This window comes from Maylandia zebra, linkage group LG11 (genome assembly GCF_041146795.1).
Source record: "Maylandia zebra isolate NMK-2024a linkage group LG11, Mzebra_GT3a, whole genome shotgun sequence".
NCBI lineage: Eukaryota > Metazoa > Chordata > Actinopteri > Cichliformes > Cichlidae > Maylandia > Maylandia zebra.
The window spans coordinates 23,699,537-23,717,304 of record NC_135177.1 but is presented as its reverse complement, the minus strand read 5'-3'; the positions used below and the strand labels follow the sequence as shown (position 1 = coordinate 23,717,304).

The window sequence follows — 17,768 nt, the reverse complement described above, 5'->3', positions numbered from 1 at the left end:
CTTTCTTTTGTGGTTGTTGTTTTTTTTCTTCTTCTTTAAATTGAGTAGTAAAAAAATAAATAATCTCGTGAACAACTTCCATTATATTTTATTGGTTACAATAGTGCACATAATACTGAACGGTCAGTGTGTACCTTACAATCCACAACAGAGTGGGTCTTTGTTTTACTTTGTTTCTTATACGATTAAGTGACTCAGTGCTCCTATAGGCCCATTACTGCAGTACCTCAAATGGATCGTAAACCATGGAAGACATGACCTGTGTCCAATACACACGGACGAAATGAAATACTCACACAGTAAAAGGACGAATACATAAACATATGTAGATATGACTCAGCACACGTGTGTGTGTGTGTGTGTGTGTGTGTGTGTGTGTGTGTGTGTGCTCGCGTGAAAGAAAAGGAAAGAGACCCTCAGGTGTGGCGCAGCGGATTTATGGTGTTTTTATTGGCTGTTTTCGATGACGACGCCCATGGGTCGCACCATCGTCACCCGGTGGTCACGGGCCCATTCTAGGCAAGATCAGGCTTTGTTTGCCCAGGTTTGGGGGTTGCCACGACGATTGCGACAACGTTTGCTATTGGATGACCTCTGGATACGTCTGGGCCACCCAGACAACTCTCTGCATAATTCAGCTGTAATGTAAAGAAAGGGGGGAAAAGGGTTATTTATTTGTATGCATATTTTCATGGACTGTAAGATCACTGTTCCTTTATACAGACAGGTGACAAATGAAAGGCGAAACCTGAGCCCTGCAGTGGAGGGATCCTGTGGCTCTGACCTGCTGTGGTGTGGTTCATACCTGCTGTCATTTTTATCATTCTTCATCTATTAAACAAAAGATCCAAGTTTAATTTTAATAAAATAAAAGTGAGCGTTACAGCATCAGCAAATATATTATTATTATTATTATTATTATTGGCGATTTATTTGGTTTTTACCCTCAAAATCAAGCTGATGAATGTACCAACTTGTTAAACTGCACTCTTTGGCATCATCAACTGAGGGAACAAATTATATTTTTTTGGTTATTTGTTTTAGAGAATCACTGCCAAGGAGCAATGAAGCTGCTCCAGTGTTGTCTTTTCCTTTAATTTGTCACCTGTGTATACATTAAGACTAATTCACCTTTCAGATACTCATCCTCACGGCACACTGTCCTCACACAGATCTCTTTGTTGATCACATAAACACGAGGGAGGCTGCGAGAGCACCGGGGTAAAACATGAACATTATGAGGATGGATATACTGATACAGGCTGACAGGGTAACTGTGTTCAGTAATGAAAGTCTTGTGAGCTCAATACTGTTACACAAATATTGTACTAATAATTAAGGACGCTATTTGTAGTACTTTATACTTCTAGCTGTGTCTGTTAACATATCATTTAAGTAGTCTTCAGTAGTAGTTTTCCAGGCTTCTTGAAGGACATTCAAAGCTCTTTACTACTTGTACTGATGCAAAGATGAAGCTGTCATTTTCAGGGAATACCTCTTTGGGAATCACCCTGTCGGTGCAAAAATACTATTTTATGCCCGTCAAACGAAGTTATCTTTGGCATAGATTAAATTACAGAAATGGCAACAAATTATGTGTCTTCGTGACAGGCTGCTGGTAACAAAGTGACTAAAGATGCAATTTAAAGCTGCTTTGCTGAGCTGTCTGTTATGTTTAGACACAATAGTGGTTCATCCCTTGAGTCAGGTGCCTTTTTATGATTGAATGACTCATGGGTCGGCGTTAAGTGGCTTAACAACCAAAAAATAAAAGTCCTCTAAAAATGATCAGGTGCGAGGACTGGACTGAAAATGTGTGAAAAAACAGCCAAAATGTCCAAAGAAAAGCCTGGAGAACTGTTGCTCAAGACCATTTCCTTGTTTTCTTTCACCACCTGTCGTTAAAACACTGAAGAAAAAGTAAGACCTTTACTGCTCAGTTTTTAAAAATAAGTAAGTCCTTTTTCTGGAAAAAAGACTAATTAAAAGTGTGTTGTAGAGGATTTGCAGATCACCTGTAGAGACAAAGACTACCAATACATCTCTTGATGGGCTTGTGAACTGAGTACATCCTGGTGCAAGGATACGTCTCCTCCCTACATTCTGCAGAGTGATAACAGCGGAGACACATGTCATGTTGATATTGTGTAAATCACAAAAGTCCTAAAAGTGGAGATACTCACCGGTTGGTATGGCGTTCCCAGGTGCTTCTAGAAGTGAGGAAAGAAAAGAAAAAGAATAAATGAGAAAAACTCAAAGAGTAGCAGACGTCTGTCATCATTATCAAAAGTAAAAGGGCTTTACCAGTTGGCTGAGTTTGGGCTATAACCGTGAGTGCTGTGGAACAGAAACCGCATGAGGGGAGAGGTTTGCAGCATAAAAGCAAACACACAGCGACTCAACCATAATTAAACAAGTTGATTTGTGTGTCCTGTTTGGTAACGTTACCCTGGAAACTGCAGAGGAGCAGGACCACTGGGAGGCTGCCCATTCCTTCAGCTTGTAAGGGGTGAACTTTACGAGCTGCAGGAAACCGAAGAGGAAAAGAGTCGGGATGATTTCACAGAGTGGAACTGCTCAATATCCTCACTATGATTTTTTTTTCTAATTCCTTAACTGTTTATGTTTCCTTTAATCCCGTTACATAAATGCTAACAACATTTCAGCTCAGGGTAATGTTTTCCTTAGAGTTTTGCATCAGCTGAAAACACAGATGTGTAGCACAGTGTCGCACAAGAGCCTCTGATGTCATTTTTCCTACATTTATTTATTCTAGTATTTATTGGACTCCTTGTAAACAGATAAGTGATGCCTGATTTCCTTCCTCCTTCCCCCCCCCCCCCCCCCCCCCCTTCCCTCTCTCATCTCCCGCCCTGCACCATTCCTCTCCTGATGTGTCACAGTAACTTTGGAGTCCAAGATGTGAGTTCTCGCAAAAGAATGTGTTTTTTGTGTGTGGCCTATTTGAGGACCCCTCCACCCCTCCTCTGTTACGCTCTCACATTCTTTCCCAGCTTTATTTTCAGAGAACATATCGCCGCTTTCCAACTGTACAATCATCGCCAGCCAATCTGAACTCGATGGTGTTTTTTTTTTTTCCACATCTTGTCCTTTCAGCAGCGATACATCCCAGAGTCACACATTTGCAATCACTCAGTTGAAAACACTGCATTTTTCTGCTTTAGCTGCTTGTTTGTCTCCGTTGGCTCGTTTGTTTTTTCACTCTTTATGTCTGCTGAACTTCGCATGCAATCAACCCTTCACTCGTCTACAAAGCCTTTTTGACTAAGTTAGTTAACTAGTCAGGCATTCTCCTCCTAACTTGTGTTTACATCTAATCAGAAGGATGTATCACCCAGTTAATGTCTTTGGCTGTGAGTTATCCTGAGTCTGCAGATGTTCTTCTGTGTAATTCCTACAGAATGTGTACAAATCAGGTGGAAAAAGAAACATAACTTGTACTCACAACTTTTGCTGTCGTCCACAACTGCTTTAGTTTTATGAATCTTTTGTCTTCTCTTCTTTTCCCCTCCTTCCCTCTCCTGCACCCTCCTTCTCCTCCTCTGCTTCCTCCTCCCTCTCCTCTTCCCCCTGTCCTCCTTCCCCTGGCACTTTTCATGCTTTTCGCTATTTTCATGTCTCGATTTGATAAAATCTTCTGCCTTTGTCGTCATATCTGATGGTTAGTATCCAATTATATTGCTGTGATAACACGCTATACTCACTTTACTTTGTAAAGGTAAACAGTCTACTGGACTGTATTATTCTCAAATCTAAAGGTGGGTCTTTATGACTGTTAGGATGCAGAGTAAATTCAGGGGGCCTCCATGTGATGGATAAGAACTAAAGCTACCTGAACCTTTGCACAGTAGTGCATCTTTATATATTTTTACTTCCCCGTGTTTCACTGTTTCATCAGCATACATCAGCAGTTATCCTTCTCTGAATAAAGGTAGATTGAGCACAGGAGTTACAGACACGCTCAACAACTCATTTTCTTTGTATTTGCTTGAAAAAGCACACACAAAGATAAAAGAGATAGAAAAAGCTTTAATTTAATATTTCCTCTTGTATTCCTGTGACAAATGAGAAGGCTGTAAACATGAGCCATTTATTTCCTGGCATATGTTTGTAGTTATTTCACAAATTAACAGTCAAGAATGAGCTCCAAATCTGACTTTTGCAATACTTGGTACAGCCAGCAGATGGAGCAATGCACATAAGAAAGTGGTGCCTCCCATTAACAGACAATCGTCTTGACACATGCTCAATCATTCAGGTAAGGATGCTCTCGTGGCCATTGATCAATGGTGAATGATCAATCATCGTGACAATTTGCATATTAATGATCATGATTATGATAAACAACATGAAGGCATGAATCCCTCCTGTCTTATATCAATGGTATTAATAGTGTTGGAAATATTTTCTTGGTACACTGTGGGTTCCTTAGTACCAAGCGCAAGCACAGCCTAACTGAGTGTTGTTGTTGTTGTTGTTGTTGTTGATCATCTCCATGCCTTTATGACCACATCACAGAATGTCACAAAGCTCAGATCATTTCAAACTGTCTTCATTGAGGCAGTTCTGCTTGCAAAAGGAGTTCCAACCCAATACTAGCAAGATGTAGAAAACAATTAACTTAATTAAAGTTATATGAGAAATGGATCATGTTATGACCTTTATTTAATTTATTGCCTGAAGTTAAAGGCGATCGACCTTGTCTGTATTTACAGATTACACAGGTAAGAATTAATCATGAATGCTCTCAAGAAAATAACAACATGTAGCTCCAAAGATGGTTTCTCATCCCCGATAAGCCCAAAGTACTTACACTCTGTCATCAGCTCACGCAGCTCGCTGTTTGTTCTCTTTCGAAACAAAGAGATGCATCACAATTGCTTGGAAGACCACAAGTTAGACAGGGAGTGGACATTTTTTATTACTGTATATAAACTTGTCATCTGTGGACTACAGTTCATTACATACCTAAGCTATCGTTCAGAGTTGTCTTATCCATGTAGATGAAGGCCACTGTTCCAGACCCTTTGTCTCATTGTGTTGAAAGCTTTCTTTCATTGTGACCTTTATAGCAGCTTTGGTGAAACTTGACTCTTCTTTGGCTTCTACGAAGTTGACCAATATAAATATTGCTACGCATACTCTTGAAGCTACAAAGTCTTACTGGCTCTCACCATGTGGTGGGCCAAGTCAGCTCAATAGGGACACACTCATCATCTCCCTTGACATATTGGGGCTACATGGACTCCAGGTTGAGCCTGCGGGATGCCCCTAACAAGGTCGACAGGGTGAGGATGATGACAGCTTGACAGATAGAGGCAGTGTAAGCAAAAGAGACGAGGAGAGGAGCCAATAAGCACGATCAGTCCTGCGAACGTATCCAACTGCCCCTCGGTCTACACTTCTGTAGCAGGAGCTACAAAGTAAAGCTAAAATGAAGACAAAAAAGAGGATTAAAGGGGTCAGGTGCTGAGCAAGAAGGACCAGCAATGGTTAAGGCAAAACATGCCTGACTGTAAACACATGATAAAAACTCTAGTTGTTTATTAGTTGTATGGCATTGCATGAGGCATGCCGGCAATGCAATACATACCCTCTCTCCTCTCTTTCACCCCAACATGCTTCGCCTTCGCTCTTCGTCTCACTTACAGTCTCTGGATTTCAACCAGCTGATAGATTTTTGTTTTTTTCTAGTACTGCTGTGTTTCCTGTGCACGAAAACCAGCAGCGCAGCACACTTAAGCACTTCGTTTTCTAAACTAGATCCAGTGTGGCTCATTGATGCTTCTCGCTGTTCAAAACTGATAATCTCAGGTTCTCCCAGTCAGCCAGAATCACCTCTGCCAGTCCTGTTTAAGTAATTAAACCTGCTGAGCTGTAAGATGCTGCCAGGTGGGAGAAAAAGTTGCAGTGGAAATATTAGGCCATGATGGGCAGAGGGTTTGGCTTCCAAGTTGGGGTACATTTCGTTCATTTGGCTATATGAACATTTAACTTGGTCAATTAATCTGGCTCTTATATCACTGTGCATTTTTGCAGACCTCATTCTGGTGACAGGTGAAAACCTTCATCAGATATCTGTCTAAATATCTGTTACATAGTGTGGAGTTTTCAGGCTGGTTTTCTCTGTGCCCTCTGTCTCACCTTTGTAAAAAATGCACTTTTAAAAACACTAATGCATGTCCTCTCAGAGTCAGAAAGAAGGCAAACGCTGTATAATGTAAAGGATGAAAAATAAGCAGGTAGCTTGAAGGCAGCGAATGTGATGATGTAGACCTTTACAGAGTTTAAACTTTCCAGCTAAAGTGTGCTTCATGCAATATTGGTAACACGCAATCTCAATGGCGCTGACATCTAAATACTAGCTTCTTTGGTTTCTGGACGTGGGAGTGTGTCTTTCAACTTGACAAATGTTCAAAGGTCTGTCATGACATGTGACTTGGAAGTACATACGTGAGTTAAAATAAACTAAGCTGCATCTCCAGCTTGGTTCAGCAATTCAGCAGTAGTCCACATGTGTAGCTGTCCTTGTTTCTCCTGTTTTCATCATCCCCGCTATCTGTCCTTCTGAACCTCCAACAGATTTGCACCTCGATCAGCATCTTTGTGTTGGCACTCGATTGTCTCAGCAGTCTGCACCATGTGTTTCCATTTGTCAGGCTGAGGTCCTCCTTTAACGCCCAATCTGAGTGTCACATGAGCTTTGGTTCCCAGAAACCAGTAAATCCCAAACCACCATTGCTAAAGGAGATAACAAATGTTTTCACGTAAACATTTGGTATTGTGTGACACAGCTGATACGCGGCCGTGATCCGAGATTAAAAAAAGAAGTAAGTAGAGTGAGGGAATGACAGCCGTCAAGTGTGAAGAAAACAGATCTGACTGTAATTGCAAAGATGAAAGGGAAAGACCAGGTCCAAGTGGCACGGCAGAAGAAAGGGAAAAGTAATCTGCACAAGGGCCAGAGATAAAACGAGATGAGGGTAAATGGGCAAGATGGGTCAAAGTGTTCCATCAGATTGTGCTGCTACAGGCCTGTGGGCGCCAAGGCAGCCTGACTTTTGCGTTTGGAAGGCTGTGAAGTGCAGATAGTCAGAGGGAGGTGATGATTTGCATGGTTTGTAAATAGATGGCCCAGAAGTCTATTTATAAATCCATCTGGAGTGGTCCTTAGCAGGGGTTAGCGCAGGCCCCACCAGCATGCACACACTCACGCACAGCGCATTAGCAGCTCGCTACCAGCAGGGATCCAGTCCAAATGGTACATTTGCTCCACATTAAATAGTCCTTGCACCATTTAATATCTAGCAGGGTGAGGACTGCGTCGTGTTTTTTCTTACATACTACTGGACAGTTAACATCACAGCATGACTGAGTGACGGCAAATGTGAACAAAGGCGCCATCAGCAATTCCGTGAAATCCATTTCGGAGGGTTCTGTATGCAGGCTTGCAGGTGATCTTTCAACAAGTAATTATTCTCTCTGACAGATACAGGACAGCTCTCTCCTGAATCCATACTGAGGCCAACTAGCCACTTGCAGATTTCCCATGAGGTGTGTTTCATTGTCAGTACATCACCTACAGTGGGCATCACTGAGAACAGCATGAAGGGGTTATTTTAGCCCTAAAATCCTTTTCTCTCCTAGTATAGGTGCCATGCCTGTGATTTTCATCACTCCAGCACGAAAGAAGATCATGCTGGTATCGCTGTCAGACTGTATTGTTAGTCCAATTTTAGATGTGCTCCTGCTGTTCTGCTGCACCTGTTGCTTCAACACCACATCCAAGATGTCATAATTTCCATAGATGTGCTTGTCTACGTGCTGTATGCAATGCTGTCTAAACAGAATAAAGTCTAGGGTGCTTTGTAGTGTCTTCAAATGTAGCTTTTATCTGAACCATCATCATCTGCAAATCCTCTTTATTGTCAGCCTGACTTGCTACTTATATAACACATGCAACACCACTGATTTATTTTGCATAAACCAACATTCCAACACAAGTCTTTAATAGCATTATAATACAGCTTTTTGTTCAGACATCACACTTTTCTTGTATTATTTTCACACAAACACACATATTTACAAACGTTCACAAACAGAAATATGTACAATGAAGTTGCACTTTGAGTATTAAGGGTACTTATAAAAATATGAAAACGCTTAAACAGTTTCATAAAGACAAAGTTTATCTCTCCCCCCTTCCTTCCCTGAGCAGCTCTTCTTCTACCCCCCCTCTCTCCCTCATTTTTCTGGCTTCCTTCTCCGCCTCCTCTGCTTTCCTCTTCTCCTCTCTCTCTGTCTCCATCAGCCACGGCCCTCCCAGATAGCTCAGGATCTCCTCTGGAGTCCCTCTGTGTTTGGGCTCAGGGTGGAGTAGCTCCTTCAACAGAGTCATCACTAATGGGCTGAGGCCCTCAAACTGTGAAGGAGGAGGATTGTCTCTTTGTTTTCTCTCCATAATAATGTAATCATCAGCGTCCTCCTCACCCCTCCACTCGCCATCTCGCATTTTCTCGTCACGTTTGGCCTCACGGTCAAACCACTCCTTATATTTTCGGTAGCCACGATCATCGTGAGTGCTCTCCTCCCAGGGGAAGCAGCCAGTTAGCAGGCAGTAGACGAGCACACCAAGAGCCCAGCTGTCAATGCAGGGCTCTACTGATATCCAGATGTCTTCTACCTCTTCTTCAGTTCCTTCAGTCCGCCTTCTCTCCATCTCCTTCTCGGCCTCCTTGGCAGGTTCCACCTCAGGCGTGCAGAAAGGCGACTCGTACCAGACAGCTCGAACGGTGGTGCCAATGGCTCGGGCGAGGCCAAAGTCCCCGAGTTTGACCCAGCGACAGGAGCTGTCACAGAGGAAGATGTTCTCAGGTTTGATGTCACGGTGGACAAAGCCCAGAGAGTGGAGGTGTGTAACTGCACCGCTCAGCTGGGACATCACCCTCTGCACGCAGTCCTCATTCACCCCTGCCTGAAACAGACAGACAGTATGATTGAGTGGTGGCCCAATATCAGACAGTTATTATTATTTTTTATATAATATTTTACAAGACAATTAGGCCAAGTGGAGTCTGATAGGAGGACTGTGTTACTGGCACTAAGACAACAAAATCTTAACTGGTTGGTGACGCATTTGGAAATCCCTGTTTAACTTCATGTACTCTCTCTTCATTGAGTGAGAGCGGGCTGTTCTTATTCTTATCAGCGCTTCATTGTGTTATTGGCAGAGACACAAACAGGGAAGTAGGTGAGCTGGAAGCTGTTATCAAGCATGTCTTATGTTTAAACTTTTAGAAATGAGCGCTCAACAAGTACAAACTCCCAAAAGAGTAAAGGAAAATTTGTGGAATAATATGCCAGTCTTCATGAATACAGTTAAACACTGTGCATGCTGCTGCACATCTTGTGATGTGATGCAGTTTGTGTGGCTGAGATGAATGTTAAGGTTTAGCTATAGACTCCTGCAGTGATTCATCACACCTGGTCACTGTTCACCTTCAGGGTTTTTGTTAAAGTATCGAATACTGCAGTGTTTTTTAGCTGATATGTCATAGTCTAAGAAGGAGAAGAAACTGAATTCAGGGTAGGTGATGTGAGTGAGGACATGTAGTTATATTATACAATAATATTTGGAGACTACAGCAGGAACACTTAAACAACAATACTGTGATTCTATTGAAAGTAATAAACTGTGTAGGCTGTAATAGCTGTAATAGCTTTTTAGTTCTTTGGATAAAATGACTGGAATATTGGGATTCTGGGGTTTATGAAGCAAAAACATATCAGCTTGTATAACATTTGTATTAAGTTTTGCTGCTGTATATGTTTTCTGTTGTATTAGTAGGGCGTGCATATAGTTTCTTTCATGCCACACGTCAGCCAAACTGACCTCGGACACTATAACACTGTAGAGGTCACCGTATAGACCGGCTTGCTGGGCAAACACATAGTAGGATGGCGTGGAGAAGAAGATGCCCAGGGCTCGTGTCAGAGACGGATGGGTGCAGTAAGATAGGGACAGATTGTATTCACGCAGGAAAGAGGTGAGCGAGGTAGACTGACGAGGGAAGAACTTCAGAGCCATAGGAGTTCCTGATGAGAGTAAACCAAGATGAGATCTAATTAGCTTTAAAATTCCCTTATAAATAATCTCACCACCTGTGGCATGTGAGTGTTGTCCATCACCGACACTGTGAACAAATATAACTTCCCCTTTGGGGAGACCATATTTCACGTCTACACCCCAGTTGCAGCAACTTTATCCGAGAGAATGTAAGAAAGCTCTTCATTAGAGCAACAGAATAAAGAAGGATCTGTTCTCACGTTACTGCAGAGCTGACCCCACAAAAAACATGTGGTTTCTTTACTAGAAGGAAAACTGAGTCTGAGGTGCTCAGGGACACTTTTGCAAATACTTCAGATAGGCAGCGAGTTTAAAAAAAAAATGGAAAAATGTTTAGTTAAAGAAGCTCCCACTGAACTGAGTCTTGCACTAACCTCTCTTTCTGTGCACAGCCAGCATGACTTTCCCATAGGATCCTTCTCCCAGGAGCTTCACCATCCGAAAGTGTTCAGAAACTTTCAGATTGGGCATGGATTGCGCCGAGAGGAAACATAGCTCGTCGAGTTCCTGAGCTGCTGCAGCCTGGGAACATATGAAAGCACACACACATAAATCCAAATTGATGAAATAAGAGCCGCAGCTTGAGCAGCATGTGTTGATGTTATTGATAGATAACTTCAGAGAATGAAGTCTGAATCTGAGGGAGCACGTTCAGATGCGTTACCTGAACCTCGGGCATGACAAGACCTCGGGACTTCAAACCTCACACATCACATTAGCTGCAATAGTAAAAATCTTTTTTTTTTTTTTAATTCTATGCAAGTTTATTGGCTTACTATTTAAGTTTAAGATGTTTGTGCCATCCCAGCAAACATTTGGCAGAAAATACTGGAACATGTTGGGGTATATAGACACTCCAGACATCAGGATGTCTTATCAGGATGATCAGAACATTTGGCAGCGTGATTTAGTGTTCATCCCTATTGTTATTCGTTGCTTCATGAAGTCTCACGCATGATGATTTACTTTGAAGTAGATCCGCCACCACATAGCCCATAACACCAGGACGGGTGTGAACAACTAAGACAAGAGCTTAACGCAAAAGATAAAGAGACTCCAGAAGGATAACATATTTTTATTCTTGACCTTCTACATGTTGTGTAACTGTGACGTCCCTGCAAACACCTAGTAGTATTTGCTGTGCTGGTACCAATCAATATTTCTGGTTTGAATTAATATAATAAGCCTGATTACTGTTACAGAAAAACATTTCCAATCACTTACAATCATTCCAAATGGTTGGAAAATTGATTAATTTCAGCTTTGAGTCATTTTTAAGGAAACTGATAGACTTGATGTGCAGCCAATACCGGAAAAAAACAGGTTTTGACCAGCCTGCGAGCACGACGTTGTGCAGATGAGCTGTATTTTAAACAGACTAATGATGGCCCGTTTGAGGACTGATACTGCACAGATTAATGCTGCAGGTGCAACAACAGACTCTGCTCTGCAGCAACTAAAACATTTTATATCACAAGGAGGATCAAACATGACATTTCAGACAGCTTCCACATGCATGAAAGCAAAATGTTGAAATGTTTTTAAGCACATTTCCACGAGTTTAAGCCTCAGTGGGATTTCGTTCCAGGAGCTGTTAACACGAGTTGAAGTTATCGCATTGTCAGATTCTTTTGGTGCTCCTCATTCCACGCGTGCTTAAGTGAAAATGACTATCATTTATTTTATCTAGGTCACAGTTTAGCTGAGTGACTCCTACACATTAATCACACAGAAGCATCTAAGACACTGGTTGTATGCTGATACTTGCCATGTCCTAAGTCACTAAGGTGATTATTAATTAAAAGCTCTTTGGCACAAAGAAGTAAGTGTTATAATGTCTTAATGTAGCTCATCACTAACTAATTTGAAGTCCATTAGAAGTGTCAAGCATCGGGAGTTGAAAACACCACTTAATGATACAGTCTGAAGCCAAAGAGAAATGCTGTAGTAAAAAGTCATCAGTGTATTCATGCAACGTCTGCATGCCATCCCATCAGCTAGAGGCAAATCATTAAGGCATTACAGAAAACCTGCAAACGGTCTGCATGTGCACGATATTACTGTTTTCTTGACAGTAGTTTTTCCTGCACTCACATGTTGACATTATGAGTTTGATTAAAGTCACAAATATGTATCTGAAAACTAAATGTAAAGGTTTGGATGGACAGGAATAATGTGCAATACTTACTGTCATTTTCTGCTCAGTTGGATGATCTCTACTCAGTTTTCTCTGCTCTTTTCAGCATCTAATCAAAGAGACTTTGAAAACTTGACAGGCTCCTGTTAGGGAGCTGCTGTTCAGGCTGAAGATCTACTGAATGTTTGCAGCTAGACTGATAATCAAAGTGGATATTTTTGCCTTGGCTCCCTTGTTCCATGCAGTAGCACAGCTGACTTTATAAAGGAGGCTTATAGATGTTTACTGGAGACCAGGATATTGGCTGTGTGTTTCTCCCCATGAGACACATGCTTAACTCCCTCCCTCTCTTTTCCTACTCTTGTGCCAAGACTCCCGCTCTCTCCGCCTCTGGCCTGTTATGCTGGCAAATACGCACGAACCAGCTACAAGGCATTTCAAACCTCCTACTCCCCGTGTGCCCCTCTCTACTGCACAGCACTGCTAATATCCCACCTCTTCCAATCTGTCAGTCAGCCTGACCACATTAACCCATCGCTCTCCTGCCTCCCCTCTCCTCAGCTGTCATTCACCTTGTACCCCCTCGTTTTCCTTCCATGTCTCTTTCTCACCCTCTCAGCCTGTCTGAGTCAGTGAAATCCACACACAGTATAGGATTCCTCTTTTAATCAACAGGTATGCTGGAATGATTGGAATAGGCCAACAAGCTGTATCCATGATCCCTGAATCTTACTGGGATTACAGCATATAGTTACAGAGCATTTTATTTTTAAATATTGATGTTCTCTCTTCCTTATCCTTGATATCTGCCACTTTCTGATGGAGGCATTTAAAATTGATCAAAATTAAAATCGACTAAAATATAATCATCACATCCATAAATGAAGGTTTTCATTGGTCATCATAATTCCTCTTCTTGTTACACAATGCTATCTGACTTACTCTCTTTTCAAGCACATATTAATCATCAGACTCATATTAAGAAGATCTGAGACCTTGCTTTAAAAGAAAAACATAAAACTTAATTCTGCACTTGATCTAAATGCCAGCTTTATTTCCTACTTAACACCAGCTGTAGGTCAGGCCTTTCCTCCAGCTCCCATAGCTTCAACACCCTCCTCCTCTTTCGGTCTGCTCAGATAGATTTCCCCTGGTACTACATACTACAGACATATTCTTGCCACTGGATTGTTGGCTGTGCATTATGTAACACAAACACTGGCTGCTATCACAACGGGCCAGTCCCTTCTCAGGTTACTAACACCACTGCTTGTGTTCAGCTGGTCATCACCGACAGGCTGCATGTTTGTGCATGTACCACAAGGCTCTTTGGCCTCTGCTGTGACAACCAACTTGCCCACTCCACCAACAAAACTCTTACTGCTCTCATTTTGATGCCAAGATGCATTCAGTTTCATTCACAAATACTGTGTGTAAGGCATGCATGTACAAAATGCAAACAGATTGCCCACTTTGTTGCTGATGATGTTTCACACAAACTTTCACCTTTGCTTTACTGGCACATTACATAATATACAGTAGATAGATATATATACACAAAGTGGGCCCCATTTGTCCAGGTTCCATGTTCTTTGAGGGAATGTTCTGTGCTTATTATACGGGGGGGCACATTAAAGAAAAATCCTGAACCTTTGACCCCTGCAGTGCTGGAGTTATGCTCTGGTTGGGATCTTTTCTGGCACGGGTTAGTCTTCTTGTCTCCCACAGGAATGGGTGAGTGCAAATTAGTACAAATAGTCCAGCGTCACCTTCATCCTGCAATGACACATTTCCATGCTAATGAAAGCAGTCTCTTTCAGGATGTCACTGCCCTTATCCACTGGGGTTTGATAAGTATGATAATGATGGTAATCACATCATCTTAACCAAATCATTTATGTCGGGCTTCAGAAACAGAAATAGTGCACAGTCACCTCACAACACAGCCTGACTTTCTTATATGCATTTTGAAATAAAAGAATCCTGTTACAACTTGGTATGTTTGTGTTTCCTTATTATTTTATTTTTTCATCTATGGGTACGACATTTTGTCCTTATTTCCTGTTTCACTGATAAAAGTTCATATTAAACATGGCTAAATGTTTCTACATGAGCCAAAGGTTGCACTAAAGGTTTGGGTTATGACATTTTTTTCTATTGCTGAATCTCTGTGATGTCACAGTGATGTCTTAATATGGGCACGGGACTGTTGTGGCAGCCAGACAAAATAAGGTTAGTTTAACGACAAGCTAAAGCTGCTTGTTTCAGGCAGCGGATGAAAATGAGGTGTTTCACCAAGATTGAGTATGCAAAACCATGCAAAGCGACTCTGATACAGTCTAAACAAAGAGGAAAAACCTCTCACCTCTGAGACAACTGGAGCAATATTTGATGGGTTTATCTCAGTAACACAGTCTTCTCACGACAAGAAGGTCCTGTGTTTGAGACTCCAGCTAACAGAGATGGGGTTTTTTTTTTATCTGTTTGCATGTTCTCCCTCTGTGCGTTTCTCCCACAGTCCAAAGACCTGTTAGCAAGCATGCCAAGTTAACTGATGATGCTAAATTGGCCATAGATGTCAATGTGAGTGTGAATCGTTGTGTCTCTTTCTCTCTCTCTAACCTCGCTCTAGTTCATAATAAAATGAAAGTGCCTAAAAAATGAATCACTTCAGTTAGTCTTGAGTTGATGCAGTATCTTTTAGTCAGTTTGTCTTGTGGCAAAGTAATAGTCAGGTACTGAGCAGCCGATAAGCAATGTATTACAAGTACAGTTTTCAAAGAAACTGGTTTGCCATCTCCTCACTCATCGGCAAAACAGGAATGAATAAATAAATGGAAGCAACTGCATTTACTGAATAGCCAGGAGCTCAAAAGAGGCCAACAAAACAAACTTATACAGACTAATACAAAAGGCAATTTTAGCATGATGATAAATTATTAATTCAAGTGATTGTGACAAAAGGACCTGATACGTACACAATGTTGCAGGGTTGAGCCTACAAACAAATACCTACTCAGAAAAAAAACGGGTTTTTTTAGTAATAAATAAATAACTAGACATAAAATGAACAGAAACAGATCTGAGAGTTCATTTGTCAGACAAGAAACCACAGTGATGAATGTTATTTACATCCAGAAAGTGACAGCACAGACTTTCAAAAGAGCATCTCGTGAGAGCTTCGGTGTTAGTTTGTTTGATTCCTCCTCTTCAAAAGCCCCTCCTCAGGCTGAGTCCAGGTCTTTCTTTTAAAACAAAGTAACAATCCTCTCCTCTTGGGGGAGTGGGCACAGAGGAAATACTAAATAAAGTTTCAGTGTGACATAATAGTGGAACGACACCTGTCAGAATAATTTATACTTGTTATAATCGCCGGCATTTTGCTTGTCCTCATAAGATTAGTGTTTCCAAAGCAGAGTAACATTACATTACAGTCATATAGTTTGCTTGAGTCACGCTGCAATGTTTTCTTCAATCTCCTCCTCCCTGGAGAGAAGGGAAAGATAAAGGGATAAAGAGATGAAGGATTAAAGGGGAACTTGTAACACACATGCATGCCAGCTGTTGTTCTGATCCAAGAGGCTTGCGGGGTATTTTTCATGGTCCCAGGGAAGGCAACGCTGGTCTGGTGTCACACCAGATAGTTCGAGGATGCCTCTCTGTGGACGGTGAGGGTCATTGCAGTTTTGGGCAGAAATTGTTGCTGCACGTTAAATCTTAAGATTTACTCAATTTATGGTGTCACTTTTCATGTTTTCATTCATTAAGAAGTGAAATACTTCCTGCTCAAATATTTCTCAATATTTTTCACATCATCAGTGTGCTTATGGGTCTTCTCACTCTGACAAGAAGCTTCAGTTAAACACAACATCAAAATAGAGTCTTTGGAATTTTACTTAAATGATGCGCTGTTAAATAAATAAATAAATAATTTGTTCCTTTCCTGATTTTTTTTGTGCTTATTTTTTTTAATACACCATAAAATCAAATTCGTTTCCAGAACTTAAAAAAAAAAAGTAGTAAAGCTTACTTAAGATAACTAAGGCAGGACAACTTGTTCATTGTGGGTACACAGTACTAAAAATAACTTGAGTTTTCTTTTTTTTCTTTTTTTCTTTTTTTTTTGGCCTGTCCCGTTTGGCTCTTTTGCCATCAGAATTGTTGTCTAAAGGCAAAGGAAGATGCCCAACGGATTTACTTTACCAAACTGACCATCCCAGCCTTGCCATAATGGTCCATTTGATTCACCTTTTATTGTTTATTTTATTTTCACTTACTGAATACGGGACAGACTTGACTGGGGGAAAGAAGGGGAGAAAGAAAGAGGGAAAGAGAAACAGCTGAGAAGAGGGACGGGGGAGAAGGGCAAAAAACAAAAACCAACAGAACGGGCAGAGAAAAAAAAGGGAAAAAAAATGCATATATCAATCACCTGGATCACCTGCTGAGAAAGAAAAAAGAAAACAAGCAGAAGAGAACAAGAGTAATAGAATAAACAGCATCACAATGATATATGGGAATATGACAGTAAATACTAAATATTAAACATTATTGTGCAGCTCATAAGATCAACAGAACACAGTGTGCTTTGAGGTAGGAGCCAAAAAGGGTGTAGTTTGTGGGTGTGATCACCCGTGTGTACACCTGTGAGCATGGACGCGCTTGTTTTTTTGGTTTTTTTTAAAAGGTTCCTTCATGTAATGATCTGCCTGAGGGTGTGGGGGGGCCACAGCCCGTCCTCCAGGGCATGAAGTAGGTATGGAGGAGATCAAAACTCCAGACATCCAGAGGCCCTCAGAACACAAGAGACCAAGGAAGACCAACAGAGGGGCAGCTGCGCCACTGTCCCAAAAAGAGCTGAGGAGAGTCCCAGATGAGGGTTCACTCAGCAGCCGCGGAGCAGAAGCCAGGGGGAGTTGCAGTGACACGCCCGTGAGCTCCGCCGGCAGCCAGCCGTGCCTGAGTGACCGAGCCCCAGGCTGAGAGGCCGGGGGCACCCCACCTCCGAAGTGGCCCGAGCGAGCCCCAGGCTCCAGGCCCCGATAAGCGGCCGCCAAGGAGTGAGCCGGTGTGTACCTGGACGCCCATCCCCGGACACAAAGAACCACCAACGCACCGATGTCTGAGGGAGTCCGCCACTGGCAGGGGAAGTGGTGGTAGGGGGAGATAGGCCTCCAAACCTTGGAGGGCCTGAGATGTCCCCAGAGAGGTGGCGCCTGACACCCAACCTGACATATAGACACAGAAATACAGGCACACACATATACAAACATCCATTCCCACCCTCATGCTCTCATATGCACTTACTCCACACTCAACCAACGTGGAGACAGACATAAAGAGACGCTGTACACACGATCACACTCTCCAAGCGTACTCTACAAACCGGGTCTAGGTACCCTTGTCCCTGGAGGGGGGAACTGCACCCAGACCCAGGTGGTGTTACCCTTTTCCCTGCGGTGGGGGGAGGCAGACCGCCCCGAC

General features: G+C 42.1%; 2 protein-coding genes across 2 annotated transcripts; both read right to left on the bottom strand.

The window, feature by feature from the left end:
- Window positions 1–72: 72 nt before the first annotated feature.
- mfap5 (microfibril associated protein 5) lies at window positions 73–3,577 on the bottom strand. The gene is made up of 7 exons (XM_004551095.5): window positions 3,467–3,577; window positions 2,449–2,523; window positions 2,305–2,337; window positions 2,184–2,210; window positions 2,016–2,103; window positions 1,132–1,205; window positions 73–638 (listed from the first exon to the last, which is right to left on the bottom strand). The coding sequence occupies exons 2-7, from the start codon at window positions 2,489–2,491 to the stop codon at window positions 526–528; spliced, it is 378 nt and encodes a 125-aa protein (XP_004551152.2). The 5' UTR covers window positions 2,492–2,523; window positions 3,467–3,577; the 3' UTR covers window positions 73–525.
- Window positions 3,578–8,013: 4,436 nt separating this feature from the next.
- On the bottom strand, window positions 8,014–12,693 carry sbk3 (SH3 domain binding kinase family, member 3). Its single transcript, XM_004550733.5, has 4 exons — window positions 12,336–12,693; window positions 10,522–10,669; window positions 9,914–10,116; window positions 8,014–8,995 (listed from the first exon to the last, which is right to left on the bottom strand). Exons 1-4 carry the CDS (start codon window positions 12,339–12,341, stop codon window positions 8,210–8,212), a joined length of 1,143 nt encoding a protein of 380 aa, XP_004550790.1. The 5' UTR covers window positions 12,342–12,693; the 3' UTR covers window positions 8,014–8,209.
- Between the last annotated feature and the right edge of the window lie 5,075 nt (window positions 12,694–17,768).